The following is a 17,224-nucleotide window of genomic DNA, read 5'->3' as shown; positions in this document are numbered from 1 at the left end:
TTGTTTTTGTTTCGTTAGGGTCTACTTTCACCCCTTAGAATGTTAGCAATTGAATGTCACTGACTATAGGATATATTACCTGGCATAGTAGGCTATTTCTTTTGCTTTGGAAGGTATACATTCGTCTGTATAGGCAGTGCATCTCTAGAATCTAGATGAAATAAAAGGGCAAAATTTGCTATCAGTCCTTATACTTCCGATGAAGTTTAATATTTAGTCCATATAGTTAAAAAGTTAAATATTAAAACTCCTAGTTCAATCGTCCCATAAATACATGTCATGACATAAATGTCAACTTGGCATGTTTCAAAATTTTGTCAATTTAACATATTAGTAAACATGCCATTGGCAAAAAAGTTCAATGACCAATGATTGAATTAGGATTTTTAAATCTAAAATATAATATAATATTTTCACCAAAAAATATATGTATATAATATAATATAATATAATTTTTAAGCATATGAACTAGATCCTTATAACTTTGCTAAAATAAAAAGACGAGCTGCATGTTTTAACATAAATAACTTCGATGGGGGAGTGTTAGTGATAGTGTTAGTGTTAGTGTGAGCTGTTTAAAGTTACTGAATTAGTTAAAATATGATGATGTTTTCAGTAAATTACTGAATTTTTTTAGTATAATTTACTAAATCTTTTATAAAATTACTTAGATTATACTGATTTTCTTTTGAGCTCATGGGAAGCTCATTTTAAAGAGGTTTTTTTTTTTTTTTTAAGATCTTTTTCTAAGATAGTTTGTCAGTTGTTAGACAATCGTTTGCCTTTATTCTTTGTAATATGGGTTATAATTCCATTAGATGTCCTCAAATTACAGGTTAAATTTTAAATTGATTATTAGACTTCAAAGCATTTTAATTCAATCCTCAAATTAATACATCATTTGAATCACGTTAATGTCCGCGTTAAATGACATTTTGAATCTGATGTGGTTTTTTTTTTAAGATACATATGGATTAATAAATACTTTTGAACATGTTAGATCTATTTTGACATCTAACGTCTGCGGAAGGACCTGATTAAACTATACATTAGTAAGAGGATTCAATTGGAACATGTTGATATTTAAAGTTCAATTTAAAGTTTTACCCATAGTTTGGGAACATTTGGTTATATTTTTCCAGAACTAAAATCTAAAACCTTCTTTAGACTAATCCATTATGTACATGTAAATTTGATGTGATATCTTTTTAGAACGCATGAATTAATAAATATTTTGATCTAATTAGACATTTAAAGTCATGTCATGGTCGAATAGTTAAATTGGCGGAACCATCTGATTGAAACTATACATTAGTAAGAGGATTCAATTGGAACGTTCTGAAATTTAAAGTTCAATTTAAAGTCTGACCCATAGTTTGGGAATATTTGGTGCAATTAACCCTGTATTTTTTTTCAGAATTAAAATCTAAAATCTTCTTTAGATTAATCCATTGCATACATGTAAATTGTGCAAATTGAGTTAGTTTTGGATTAAATTAACTCGTTTAAAATTTTTCAGCTTTGAGTAAATTTTTAATTTTAATTGTTTCGGCTTCAAATTATTTTAGATTACTTATTCAAGTCATTTCAAGTTTAAATTGTGGATTATTTATCATCAAATTATAATGAAATTAATCAACACACATAATCTCTGGTATTCAAATTTTTTTAAAAAATACAAATAAAGGACTATTCAAATTAATATATGTATAAAAAAAAAAGATTTCATCGTTCTAATAGATAAGAAAAATTGATATTGGTGGGGTTTGGTAGGCCCATCAAAGGACGGTTCAAAATTAAATTATAGGGCCTTACACTTACGGCCACGCAAGTGTGGGGCCGTTATCGCACAATCGAAGGAGAAAAACAAACTTTATTCAAATTTCAATCTATTAAGATATGCTTTTTTTTCTTAGCTAAGTAGCACCATACAGAATCATTTAGTACTACTATTAAATAAGCTTATCCATCCTTTCAAAAATAATTAAAAAATAAACTTATCCAATTACTTTTTTTTAATTCAAGGTTTTATTTAATTACTTGATATAATCAATTTTAATAAAATGATATTTAATAAATTTTAAATTCGAATTTTTGTATTTACATTTCAATTTAAATCTTAGATGTTAAGAAAAAAAATAAAATAATCATCCATTTTTTTTTATAATTGAGGGAGGAGAATGAGGTTATTTGGATCAAATTCAAACTCTCGTACCTACAACATGATGCTCTTACTATTGGGCTAAGAGGTTGTTAACATCATTTTATTTATCTATACTAATATGTAAAGTTTTGTCTGAATCAATGTCGCTCTCAACTGGATCTTATTAAAAAAAATTTATTTTCACAAAGAAGTAAATATTATTTTAAAGGTATTTTTATCTTTTTATGTTTTCATATAAAATCTAGAAAATGCATATTAAAAAGTTTTATCATCTCAATTGAAGACATATTTAGTATTTATATATATATTTTTAATAATTTTATTAAATAAATATTTTTACTCACATCGTTGAGTGTACCATAACCTATTGATAATTAAATTTTGATTAAGGCAATGTTTTCACTCGCTTTTAACTTATAAAACTTGAGCAATTTTTAATAACTTTAACGTACTTCATGAAAATTAATAACATTGTTAAACCTTTATATTAAAATAAAAAAAATTTAATGATTTAATTTTCACAAAATACAAGAATCAAATTCTGTTAAATTAAAATAGATAAATTAAAATTTTAATTTTCATAGATTCAAAATGAAAATACAAATCAAAATCTCCGATAAGTTACTTTCTATTTATAATTCTAAAATTGAAATAAATTAATCAATGATTAATATGAGAGTCAAAATAACTACGGGAGTTGGATGAGATGGTAAAAGTCTCTCCTATCTTAACTAGTAATTGAGGGTTTAATCCTCATCTTAGACATGAAACAACTTTAAAATTCGTGGCCAACATCTACCCTTTAATATTCTTACAGAATGTAAAAAATTAATTACGAAAGAAAAAATATGAGAGTCAAAATAGTAGGGTTTTGTTTTTATTGTGTGCCCGAAAAAAGTTTATCCAAAAAAGCTAGACATTGGAAAGCTTTCACCACTTTTGGGTCAACATCACACGGAGATAGACCCTACATTAGAAAGGGAATGGTAGGTAAGAATACTAAATAAAACAAAGGTGAAAGGTAGGGTAGGAAAAAAAATCTAGAGCTTGAAAATTAATTACAACTATGATATTTTGAATAGTTTTAGTTGATAATTCGAATTCAATTAAGTTTTTATTTATTTTTTTATAATATAAAAAAATATTTTATATTTAAAAAATAATATATTAAATTTATTGATGTTTTACTTACCCAAAAAAATTAATTAAAGAACATCAAAACTTTATCGAATAATGTAAATAATGTCCGAAAAGCTTAAAAGGAAATCAATTTTATCAAAATAAAATTTCAAAACCTAAAATTCAAAATTAATATATAAAAAATTAAAAATCAAATCGATCCGAATTAACATAAATAATTTTAAAATATCAAAAAAATCCAACCGACTATGAACTCAGCTCATAATAATTAATGAACAAACATCAATGCTTTGAACAAAGATCATGTATCACTCATGCTACTTCCATTCTTTACTTTTTTCACTTCAACTTTGTGACCCCCAAGGACAAGATTTTAATTTTTAAAATTTCAAAGAAATTAATATGAAAAATACCCTTTGCTTACTCCATTAAAATTTGAAAATATTAGCTAAAATAAGTTTCTAAAACCAAATTACATAAATATAGCATTTTGGTTATTTTCTTATTCTTGCACAACTTTTGAGATCAAAAGTTGCTTTCTTTTTTTACAATAAAAATATTATTAAATAATTGAAAACGTCCTTTTTGAATATTTATTTTTTGTGTTTTATATGAAAATGGTTAAATATAATTTTTGGTCCCTCTACTATGCTTACAGTTAAGACTTAATCTTTATAATACCTAACTTTTTATATTGTTTCCTTCTACTTACACATGGCACACCCAAACCATGCTCCTTTTTCTCTCTTTTTTTTGCCATATAAAAATGATTAAATTTCAAATTTGGTCCTCTGATATGTTTAAATTTAAGATTTAATATCTATACTTTAATTTTTAATATAAATTGGTCCTTATATTTTTATAATGTTATTAATTAGTCCAAATGGTTAATATTGTTAACTTTTCGGTTAAAACATTACGTTGTTTTAGGTTTGCAAACATCTTACCCTTTTTTTTTGTAGTTTTAGAAAAAATGATTAAATTTCAATTTTAGTCCTTCTATGATGCTTAAATTTGAGGTTTAACCGGTACACTTTAATTTCTAAAGTAATTTGGTCCCTGTATTTTTATATTATTATTAATTAGTCTAAATAGTTAGTATCATTAATTTTTCGATTAAAATATTATGTGGTTATATATAATTAACAATGGATACTAGCTTTCTATTTCTTTTAGGTTTGTCTTACTGTATTTTTTTTTACATCATAAGACAATGACCAAACTTCAGTTTTAGCCTTATACTATGCAGAAACTTGAGATTTAATCTATATGCTTTATTTTTTTATATATAATTTTATCTTTCTACTTTTATAATGTCATTAGCTAGCCTAAATATTTAATGTTGTTAACTATTTAAAACTGTTAACGGTAATTTTTCTTAGGATAATATTCCAACAAGGAAAATTATTTTATCGTGACAAGTTCGAATGAATACTTTTAAGAGAAAAAAATTCATAAAAACATAATTACAAAGTGAATTTTTTTTAATTTTAAAATATCACATCAGTGGTAATAATTGAATTTGAAATTAGAATTTTAAAAAGTAGAGAGTCTAAATTTTTGAAACTAAAAGTAGGATTAGAATATATTTTAACATTCAAATTATATACCATAATTTGACACAAATAAATAATCAACACAACTAAAAGCGAGAGAATCATATTTAGTTAAGTTTAAAAAGAAATTGTGCTTTTGGCTAAGTTGGCATTTTTATTTTAATTTTTTTTATATTATGGATTAATTTCAACAAAACATAATTTATTATTATTATTATTATTATTTTGTTACACCTAAAAGGATACATGTTACCCATTTAACTCGTGAATTTTTTTTGATATAATATTAGGGATAAAGGATAAAAGTAATACGGTTCGAACTCATGCCAAACAAGTGTCTGACAATAAATTTCACTCCATTCAAATCAAGACTACTTCTGGAATATTTAAACTCCAAAAATAATATTTCTTATGTTAAACATACTTTTGTTCACATTTCAATCCCTAACTATACATATTCTATTTTTTTTCCTAAACTATATTTTTTTCAATAACTAAAGAACCCTAAATGATATTTCAAATTTAGCTTTCATCAGAGGAATAAATATTCAATAATGTTAGCATGCAAATAGATATGCTAACCATGCTTGTGTTATAAGTTTTAAAGACGAAATCATTTTAGGATTGGATTAATTTATTTATAAATATAATGTAGTTTTCTTCTTAATTATATCATAATAATTAGAGGTGTAGTCAGGGGCTAACAGGCTCTGGAGCATTTTAAAATAGAAAATTTTTTATTTACATTATTTAGTAAAAGTAAAGCTGTACTTTATCCCCTAAAATATAAAATTTTTATTTAAATCTTTAAAAATTATAAAATTATATTTTTATTATTGTAAAAATTAAAATTTAATTTCAACCTCCCTAAAATATTTTTTTCCTCCCACTTGATAATGATAAAGGGAGAACTAACATGCAAAATTTCAATGAAAAATTATATATTGACAAAAGGTCCAAGCAAAGAAATAAAATGATAATTTTAAAAATTTCACTTATATAATATTATATGATTGGGATTTGGGATTTAGGGAGAAATTGTAAAGATGTGGGCCTTTTTATTCTCAGCTAAGCTTTGATTGCTTCAGGGATTGATGAAAATATTGAATGATTAATGATGTTGGGATTTCGTTAGGCCACACGTAACTTGTTAATTTATTTTTATATTTTAATTTATTGTATTTTTTACATTGTGAAATTTCAACTTTTATTAAAAGATAATTGTTAAATTTTATTATTTTTAAAACCTTACAAAAAAACATATTAATACGTATAAAAAATAATATTATTTTAATTAATAGATTTAATTACTATTATTCGACTCCAATCTAAAATTTTAAAATTCAAAAAATATAAAAATTAAATCGAATAATAATAACTAATGTATAACTCACGAGATTAATAGCAGAATTTAGCTTAATAAATCTAACTGTTACTGTTTGAATTAATATTAAATTTTAAAATTTTTTTAAAAATATAGGAATTAAAATAAAATAAATCAAGGTATATTATAAAAACTAAATCTACAACGTGCAAAGAATTTTTTATTATGGAATGTATAAATATAAATATTGAAAAAAAAATAGAGTGGGTTTGTTTGTAGTGTTGGGTTACTCATGAAGTTGACATCTTTTTTTGTCTTGAATTTAGGGTCTAATATATAGGATAATTTATTTATTGCTTTCTAAAAGAAAAAAAGGGAGGTCCTTGTTGCTTTCTTTTTATGCTAATATATATATAGAGAGCATTTTAAAAATATTTTCAGGAAGATTGCCTTTCATCATTGTAAGATTTAGCCATTATATTCATTTATGTTGCTTTTAGAAAAATGTCTCTAGTTGTTAGTATTTAGTTAGTAGATTTTGATAATTTTCTTAATTTGATCATTGAATTCAGATTAATTACGATGTGATGATTTGGGCACAATATCATTTTAAAGTTTTTAAAATTTTATCTAAAATCTTAAAATTTCGTATCGTTATACCTTAAAAAAGTTTAAATTTAGAGATTGAAATGAAAATAGCTATCAACAGCTGTCAAATTTCGAACTAATATAAACTAAAAAAAAAAGTTTAGGACCAAAAATTTAATTCCACAAATGTCCCATTTTCTTTTAAAACATGTTTTCTCCATCTATTTAGATTGGTAATGTATAGAGAGATTGGACGGCCTTGAAACTATCTTGCTAAAAATTGAATGCTAATTTACCAATTATTCTTAATTGAGACCTAGTAATAATAACTTTTAATAGTAATTTTTTTCTAAAAATTGAAATTTAGCATTATAATTAAAAAATAAAAGCAAATTGTATCATACTATATAATGTTAATATCCAACAAAGGGAAACTATAAGTGATTAGTCTTAAAACAATCATACAATCATGATTGTGTATTTCATGGTAGTGGTATTGTATCGGTCAATACGTATCGTTCAGGTCTTTAACTAATATTAAGTAATTTAAATTTTCTTTTAATTAAGACTTCAATGTGTTTTAACCCATTTTAACTAATATCAGCTTGCACTAATGCGTATCAATTTGTATCAATTAGTACAAATTTTTAATATTTCAAACCTAACCCTTTTTTTTATCTTAAACATTTTAAAAATTAAAGGGACACACGGCTATGTGACCGAACCGTGTGGTAAGCCTTGAATCGTGTGGATGGGGTACACTGTTGTGTGGCCTAGGCCGTGTGACATCCATAAAATTAACCTACGGGGGAGACATAGCCATGTGGTAAGCCGTGTAGAGAGGTTCAGGCTGTGTGCGATTCAAACTCCTAGGGTTTCAGCGTGGACATAACCGTGTGAGGAGGTTGTTTGGTCCACACAGGTGGCTCACACACCCGTATGACCCTATTCTAGGCTTGATTTTGCCCCAATTTACCCATCAAAGAACACACTTGTCACCAGGGTCTCGAATGATGATCCTCATGTCCAAATCTGATTCGAGTTACCTACAATGAATCTTTCAACCAAAAAATATGCAGGAATTAATAATGGTTTTCAAGAATAGTCAAGATTTCGAGAGATATTAGCAAGATTCGTAAAAGATCGTTTAATCGATCTCGAAATTAACGTGAACATAAATTCTACATGCATTTTGAAATCTAAATATCAAAATTAGAATGTCTTATCGATTCTTGGCAACATTAGATATGAGATTTGACGATGTTACGCTAAACCAGTAAGAAGAACGGTTGAACGGAGATCGATTTCAAATTCAGGATCAAAATAAATTTTTCACCAACGAAAGAAAAATATTTGCAAAGGAGAAGATGAAAAAGAAAAGGTGAAGAAATAGGGAAAAAGAAAGTAAAATTTTATTTCAATTGGAAAAAGAAAACTAGAGTTCAATTTTGATTTGAAGAGGAGATTAATTACCTAAGGTTTTTCAAATTTTGAAGGACTGAATGGTAAAATACCCTTTTTTATCGAAAATCATAAATAAATAAATAAAAATGGGGATGAGGTTGGCATGGTTTGATTCTAGGAAGTAAGGGAGAAAGTGCAAAAGCTTAATCATTTGGGTTGCTGCCCACTCTTAACATATTTTTACTTCATTTTATATATATTTTAGGGAGATTTCCATTCTAGTTTGCTGAAAAACTAAAAGATAAAAAAATGGGAATGGAGTAGATTAAACCTAAGATTTCTAAGGAGTATACCAAGCTCTTAACCATTAAAATTAAGATTCATTTCTTGGTTAATTATTACTTTTAACCTTATATATTTTGGGGTGCTACAATAATATTTATATATTTTTATAATTTTTAATCATTTTTTGAAAAAATATTAGATTAAATCAGAAACTGGTACATGTTACTATTTGATTGGTTTGTTAATTAATTTTAACAATCAACATAATCAATGATAGAAACTATTAACGAAGTGGCTCAATTGATTTTTATTTGTTAATGGCAGAGACTTAATTGAATGCAAATTTAATATATGGGCTTAATTAATTTTTTTTTCACATTTTCTTAAGGGATTTTTTGGACATATTAGCCAATAATTATTAATATTTATGTTTTTATTATTTTTATTTTTGTTTATTAGTTATTAATATTGTTCAACGAAGATGTTTAATTATACATACATACACATGTTTAAGAACATATTCACTTAATTTAAACCAATGAACAACAATAAACATAATCTTAAATAAATAAAAAAAATACGAATATTATTTTAATATTCTTAACAAGTATGCAAAAACATAAAAATAAACAAATTTGTTTATTTACCACCCAATGCCTTAAAAATTATAATTTAACCTGTAATTATTAAAATATATCAATTTAATATATTTATTTTTTATCAATTAAATATCGTATTATATCAAGGGCGAAGCCAGAAAAATTTTTTAGGGGGGCCGGATGAAATTTTAATTTTCTATAGTTTATATCTTTATAATTTGTAAAGGATTAAATCAAATTTTTATAATTTTAGGGGGGCCAAAGTGTAATTTTACCTTTACGAATTTAAAATTTTTAAAAAATTTTAAGGGCCTAAAATATAATTTTACATTTTAGGGAGGGCCGAGGGCCATGTCATCCCCCTAACTACGCCTAATTATATGATACCACCTTAACCAACATAAGAGGTTTCAAAAAATTATCTAAAATTATTAAGGATGTTAAGATAAATTTTAAATTTTAAAATAAAAGAATTAATTTTTTAGTTTTAAAAAAATAAAAATTACAGCTCAAAATTTGTCCAAGTACATGACCAGCCGGTTTTCCCTTCGGTCTATTCTCCACACACACATTATCTTTTTCTTTATTAACTTTTGGGGTTTACACTGACATTTAGAATCCCACTGCACACATGTCTCAGGTATTTATCCACTGGGGCCCATCAAAACCAATAAATAATAATAATCACAGCAATATTAAATAAAGTATATGCAAAAATTATTATATTGGACCCACCCTTTCTCCGATACCATCATATATTCCAAAAATATAATCAAGTATTGCATACATCCAATGGAAGACTGAAGAGAGGTCTCCCCATTTCTACATTATATTGCATTTCAACCTCTTTATTGAAAAAACGTGTAAATTAGTTTCTCTGTTAAATTTTCTTTGTTAAATAATAATGAGAAACATTAAGTTCTGAAAATTATTTTTTTATGGGTAAATTATAAAAATGGTCATCTAACTATACATTTTTGTTCTATTTTGGTCACTCAATTATTAATTTTTTCGATTTAGTTACTAAACTTTTTAAAATTAAATATTTTAGTCACTCTAAGCTGATGTGGGCTTTTTTATTGGTCTATTAACAAAATTAGCCCTCTAATGTTTACATGTTCTATTAATTTGATCCTAAATATAAAAAATTTAACAAATTTATCCCTCAATGTTCAAAATTTGTCATTTTAGTTCTATTTCTAAAAAATTCAAAAAAAATTGGCCCTCAATATTTTCAATTTAGTCTTTAACTCTAAAAATTTTTAAATTTTATTTTTTAAAAGTACTTTTTAGTCCTTTATAACCCATCAGCTAATCCATGTGAGATATTAAAAAAAAAGAGTATTGTCTTTCAAGTCACTTGCAAAAGAACTCTAAAAAGATAGGATAAAACACAAAAGGAATTAAGATCCAAAAGAAATAAAGACATTATAAATATTATCTGTTCGAGTAGTAATGCAACCAATTATTCCAAATAGGTTTTAAATCAATTGGTTTGATCTAGCATGAAGCCTAAATTGTAGTAAAAAAATTTGTTGCAAGTGACTTAAAAGAAGGTAATTTTTTTCTTAATTTAATATCTTACACGGGTTAGTCGATGGGTTATAAAGAGCTAAAAATGAATTTATTTTAAAAATATTTTTTTTTATTTTTAGAGTTAGGACTAAATTGATAGATTTTGTAAATTTTGAGGGCCAAATTTATTAAAAATTTTAAAATTAGAACTAAAATGGTAAGTTTTGTAAACATTGAGGACTAAATTTGTTGATTTTTTTTTATATTTAGGATCAAATTGATAGAATTTATAAATATTAGAGGGCTAATTTTGTAACTAGATAAAAAAAGCCACATCAGCTCGAAGTGACTAAATTATTTAATTTTGAAAAATCTAGTGAATAAATAAAAAATTAATAGTTAGGTGACCAAAATAAAATAAAAGGCATTGTTGGGTGACCATTTTTATAGTTTACCAATAAAAAATAATTTTCAACATGAATTTAACGTTCCACATTAATATTTAACAAATAAAATTTAACGGATAGGCTAATTTACCTATTTTTTCAATAAAAGGGCTAAAACATAATCTGTCCCTAAGTATGGTGGCTTCCCGAACACTTTTATCTAAATTTATTTTATTAATTAATTTTTATCAAATTAATCTTAAAATTTAAATTAAATACTAAAAGGTTTACATAATTATATTTAGATACCAAAATTTACATTTTTTACTAAATATAATTACACCCATTGAAAAAAAAACAACCATCACATTAAAAAATCAAATTTAAATATAAAATAATATTTATTTTTCTGAAAATATAAAATATTTTATTGTTCATCTCAATTTTCGAAGCTAGGAAGGAGAATTATGTCTTACCGCTAAGTAAATGATTATTCATATTTTTGTGTGTGTGAGAGAGAGATAGAGAGAGAGAGAGACTACAGGCACCATGAAATTCCATGATGGAGTGAAATCTGATCAAAGCGAGTGTGAGAGGACTTATATTGGAATGTCGTAGCAAAGCAAGGCTTCCCTGATATGGTATAGCATTATTGCCTTTGCCTCGGGCTCAGCTCACTCCTTTTTAATCTTCACACTGCCACTGCTTGCTTTTTGGCTAATGCATTTAACCTGCATTCTACCTCTGCTCCTCCTACAAAATTTGTCTATTTTCTTTTTTTATAAAAAACAAAACTTAAAATATTAAACTACACTGACAAAATTAAAAATACCACTAGTTTTATCATTCTCAAGGGCTTCTAATAGATACAAAACATTAACTCCCACCAAATCAATAAATACTATATTGACAATCCGATCTAAGATTAAATTAGCCTCCCTTGAAACATATCTAATCACCCGATGCTCGATATTTCGTAGCCGCTGTTGAATTTTCCTAGTCAGTATTGAGTTCGAATTAGTTGAAATACTCCTTAATTTGCAGATTATGGACTACCTCAAGACTATCAGTTTAAATCAAGACCCTATTTAAACACCATTCTTATAGAATGATCAAACCATCCAATATACCCTACAACTCAGAGCCAAAAACCGAACACATCCTAAAGAGTAATTAAAACCCATAATCTAGTCCCCTTGATGATTCCGCATTACTCTCCCTCCATACGCATAATCTATACTCAAATTAACTATATTGCAAGTAGATCCTATTTTTTTGAATTTAATTTTGTAGATGAAATAAAAACTTCGGGAGAATTTCTTTTTCTATTTAAGAGTCCAACACGTAGTTACGTGGCAAAGTAAAAAAACAATAAGGAAAAATTAAAAAATAATTTTATCATCATATTAATTTATAATTTTATAATTTTTAAAAAAATTAAAAGTAATTTTGTATTCACCTTTGTCAATATGACTCGATTTTAACTATATTCTGAGCTCAATATAATTATAAATATAAAAGAAAATTAAACCCAAAAATAAGATATTTAAAAGTTTTCAAAATTTTTAAAAATTCTTATTAATTCTCTTAAGTTTTTGAAAGTTTTAATTAAACCCCCAAAGATTTTGGAATTTTCATTAAGTTTTTCAAAAATTAAATTTTTTTTAAATATACCTTCCAAAATTTTTAAAAATTTTAATTACATCTTCCAAAACTTAAATATTTAAATATTTATCAGTAATTACATAATACCCATATATTATATATGAAATTTAAATATACAATTTTAAAGACATAAAAGATAATAAAAAGATAACTCCAAGCTCAAAATTCCGATAGTCCTTTTTGACTTGCCCGTAAGCCTTTCACTTTTAGCCTCTGCTGGAATAGGGACAAGAGGTGGTGAAACCTACGCGAGTGATTGGCGAGTGAGGATTGATGGTGAATATACAAAGGAAGGCGAGCGTGGAGGAGCCGCGGGGGAGGTGAAAATGTCACATTGTCACCTTCACTGGGGCCACCACGTGATCTATAAGAACTATATACACACACTACAAAACGTTCATATTTTAAATTAAATGCTAAATTTTTAAATGTTTTAATTTAATACCTAAAATATCTAACATTGTATTAATCAAATATTCCTTTCAACTCAGAGCTTTAAACATCAGTTAAAATATGAAGTAGAATATATTTAAAATACCGTGTTAATAAAATAAAATAACCCTTCTAACATTTAACTACTTTTTTTTAACACATTATATCTAAGTTTAACGTACTAGTCGATGTTAATTTAATGGAAGAGTTTGATTGATACCATGTTAAAATGCTTTAAGGATTTGAGCAACACATTTTGAAGGTTATGGATAAATTTATAATTGGGTCATAGATTGAGGGTTTGGGGTGAAATTATTCCTTTTTATAATTTAACATATATTATTATTAATACGAGTACAAATTTTTAATTTGGCTGTATTCATTTTTTTTTTCAAAAGTTGAATTAAAAATTCTTGGTTATAGAAAATACTAGTAGTGGTAAGAATTATTTTTTGGACGTCTCATCATTTAGTTTTTTTTTCCTCTCTTTCACACTTTATCACTTCAAATTTCTTCTTCGTTTTGATTTTCATTCAAAACCATCTCTGAATTGTTTTTTAAAAGCCAATCTTCGGATCCCAGCAGTTTTTTCAGTGAACCCTAGTCAAAAAGAGAAGCAGCTAGAGCAAAGAGTTTATGAATTGTTAGTGATTGATTGATTGATAGTATATGTTAGAGTTTATATAGAAAAGAAAACGACGATTTGATGGAAATTTAGTGACAGCCAATTATCATCAAAAGTGCGAAGCCCTAATAGTTTTTTTTAAGTCAATGGATTCTGCAACGAACCCGAATATCATCAAGAAGGATCCAGTACCAGTTACAGTTTCAGCACCATCGTCCACGGGTATCCAGCAAGGAGTTGGTGAGTCGCCGTCGTCTTCTACTTCCCCAGCAGCACCGAGTCGGTACGAGTCACAAAAGCGTCGAGACTGGAACACGTTCTTGCAGTACTTGAAGAACCATAAGCCGCCATTGACTCTGGCTCGTTGCAGCGGCGCACACGTGATCGAGTTCTTGAAGTACCTCGACCAGTTCGGGAAAACCAAGGTTCACATGACGGGTTGTCCTTATTTCGGACACCCGAACCCGCCTGGTCCTTGCTCTTGTCCACTCAAGCAAGCGTGGGGTAGCCTCGACGCGCTGATCGGACGGCTGAGAGCTGCTTACGAAGAGAGCGGGGGACGACCGGAATCGAACCCGTTTGCGGCAAGGGCTGTGAGGATTTATTTGAGGGAAGTGAGGGAAGGACAGGCTAGAGCTAGAGGGATACCTTATGAGAAAAAGAAGCGAAAAAGGCCTTCTGTCACAACTAGCGCTGTAGGGGTCAATGTGTCGGCGGTGGCTGCCACTCAAGCGGTTGATTATGGTGGGGGTAGCGGAGGAACTGCGGGTAATCTTGGTACTGCTACTACCACTACTAGCTTATAAATTCTTCAATGATTATTATATATATATATATTGCTTTCAATATTTGATATAAATGTGATATGTGGCGGTTCTTTCTTAAAATTGGATCCATATCCCCATGAACCAAATTTAGACAGAAATACAATTTTAATCTTTCTAAGGAGCAACGCTTGAAGTGGCTGCTGTAAAGTGAGAGTGCATGTTGTTGCACTGAAATGCTCACGGTGGTTGCAACCCTAACACCTCTAGGATATTGAATTACTTTGCAACCACTGGACGGCCATCGGTGCTAAAAGAACCAGCACGTATAAATGGGTGCAAATGGGTTTATGTTTCTTTATTGACCTGGTAATTAGCTCCAATCATGTCTGCATTTTCTATGGTTTTTCTTTACCGTGAGTGTTTGTTGGGTTAACTTTTGTTTATATTATCATAACACCCTATGCCAAGACAAAACTTCTTCAAAGTGTGTGGAGAGTGGAGACACTAAGACGGTTAATGTTGGGGAATAGAGTAGAACGTACAACACATTTGTTAGCCAAATCTTTTACTACTACAACGTTTCACACGTGCATTTGCTTTGACATTCATACACACGTGCGCCTCTCTCTCCCTTTGTACATACTTTCCAATTTGCATTTCAGTTTCAGCCTCACCAACTCTTCACATGATTTAAGATTTTGAATTTCCAAGTTTTTTTTTTTAATTTAAGGGGTTTTCTAATATTCATTAACTTACTATTACATCTTAATTTATGCACTAATAAATATATATGTAATAAATATAAATATTTCTCACAATAGTATAATATTTTGTGTCAGTAAAATTAGTTTTTTAATTTATACTACACTCAAAATCTAGGGTTTGATTCAAATACTTTATTTTATTTTAATTTTTATAACATAATTAGTTAGTCAAAATAATTAATATTGTTATTATTTTAGTTCAAATATGATATCAGTTTTTTAAAAGTATTTTTTAACATAAAAAAATTCATGTGAATATGATAAGTTAGGAGCCTTAAATTTTTTTTAAGAAAAAAATCCAAATATATATTTTTCATTAGGTTTTAGTAATTAGGTTTTGAGGTTTAGGGTTTTAGGGTATATTTCATAAATCTTTATTTCATTAAATTTTAAACATTTAATATTTTAAATATGTTTGATAATTATTTTAATTTTTATAAAATATAATTTTTTCAACAAAAAGAAGTTTTGAATAAGATAAGTAGCTAGCTTAATATACAAAATATTAAATTGATTTTATGTTATTAAAATAAATTATCTTTAGAAAATGAGATTCAAATTATCATGTTTAACTTTTATACAAAATTATTAACAATAATATAAAATATTATATTAATAAGATTGTTATAAATAAATACAATTTAAAAAATCGATATTTACTTTTATAAAACAACATAATCATATTCAGTAATTATATTTTACTAATATGCTAATCAATTTTCTAATATAAATTCAACTCTTACAAAATTTATGAATGAAACTTTTAGCTTACCAAATAACACCTTGGAGTTTAGGTTTTTAATTTTTGAGGATTATGGTTTGCTTTTCAGGATTTAAGTGTTGTGGTTTGAGCTTGAGATTCGGATTCCACCCTTTCAATAGTTAGGTGAAAACACTTCTGGTTTTATTCAAATTTAATCTTGAATAAATTAGTTTTTTGAAAAAAATTAAAGTATTTAATTTCTTTTCAAAAATCAACATCTAAGAATTTTTAATCGCAACACTAATATTTCTCATCAATTTTACATAATTTTATTTGGTATAATAACAAATTTAGCCTTCAAAATTTACACATTTAGTCTATTTATATATCTTTTTGAAGTTAGAATTTTTTTATATATTCTTTTTGAATTTTTTAGATTTTCAGACAATTTTTAGAATTGGACCAACATGATAGAATATGCAAACATTAATGACTTAATTTGTTATTGTATTAATCAAATTTATGTACAATTGATAGAAAAAAAATATTAATTACCGTGATTAATTATCATTAGTTGTTTATTTTCGAAATTGACAATGATAAAATTGCTCTATTTTTTTTTAAAATGACCAATTTGCTCAATATTAAAATGAAGAGTATTGAAAATGCGTTTTAGGTAATAGTTATATATAATGCATTTTCGCAAGTTTATCCTTTTAATAATTGTATGTAACAAACTTTTACAAATTTATATTTTTAATAATTATATATAAAGGTAAAATGATAATTTTATATAAAAAGTGGGGTATGACAAACACTTATCTATTTAATACCAATCATTCATAAATAAATAAAAAATCATTCACTTTTCAAAAGAAAATTACTTCATTGAAAATAGATTAATTTAAAATCCATCGAATAATTCGGGTTTTACTATCTTAAATAAGAGTGTAGATAAAATCTACTGTTTAATACCAACTATCAATAAAAAAAATCCTCTCAAAAAGAAAAATCATTTCATTTAAAATGGATTAATTTAAAATCCATCGAATAGTTCAGATTTTACAATCCTAAATAAGAGTGTAGATAAAATTTACAACTCCTTTAGAAATATTACCAAATGATATTTCTTTATTGTATTTCAATACTTTGCAAAATTTAAAAATAAAAATAAAAACAATTACATTAATACCATCCTTAGCAAAGCTGTAAATAACGTGACTCGATAATATTATATTATATTGATAAAAAAAATACATCAACTTAAATGTTAAAATTAATAATGTCCATATATAATTGTATATTTG

At 26.4% G+C, this 17,224-nt stretch overlaps 1 protein-coding gene across 1 annotated transcript; it reads left to right on the top strand.

The window, feature by feature from the left end:
• Positions 1-13,495: 13,495 nt before the first annotated feature.
• LOC107963852 (protein LIGHT-DEPENDENT SHORT HYPOCOTYLS 5) lies at positions 13,496-14,830 on the top strand. The gene has a single exon (XM_016900353.2). The coding sequence runs from the start codon at positions 13,830-13,832 to the stop codon at positions 14,487-14,489; it is 660 nt and encodes a 219-aa protein (XP_016755842.2). The 5' UTR covers positions 13,496-13,829; the 3' UTR covers positions 14,490-14,830.
• The last annotated feature ends 2,394 nt before the right edge of the window (positions 14,831-17,224 follow it).

This window comes from Gossypium hirsutum, chromosome A03 (assembly GCF_007990345.1).
Source record: "Gossypium hirsutum isolate 1008001.06 chromosome A03, Gossypium_hirsutum_v2.1, whole genome shotgun sequence".
NCBI lineage: Eukaryota > Viridiplantae > Streptophyta > Magnoliopsida > Malvales > Malvaceae > Gossypium > Gossypium hirsutum.
The sequence above is the reverse complement of the archived record's forward strand: the minus strand, read 5'-3'. Positions and strand labels throughout refer to the sequence as shown.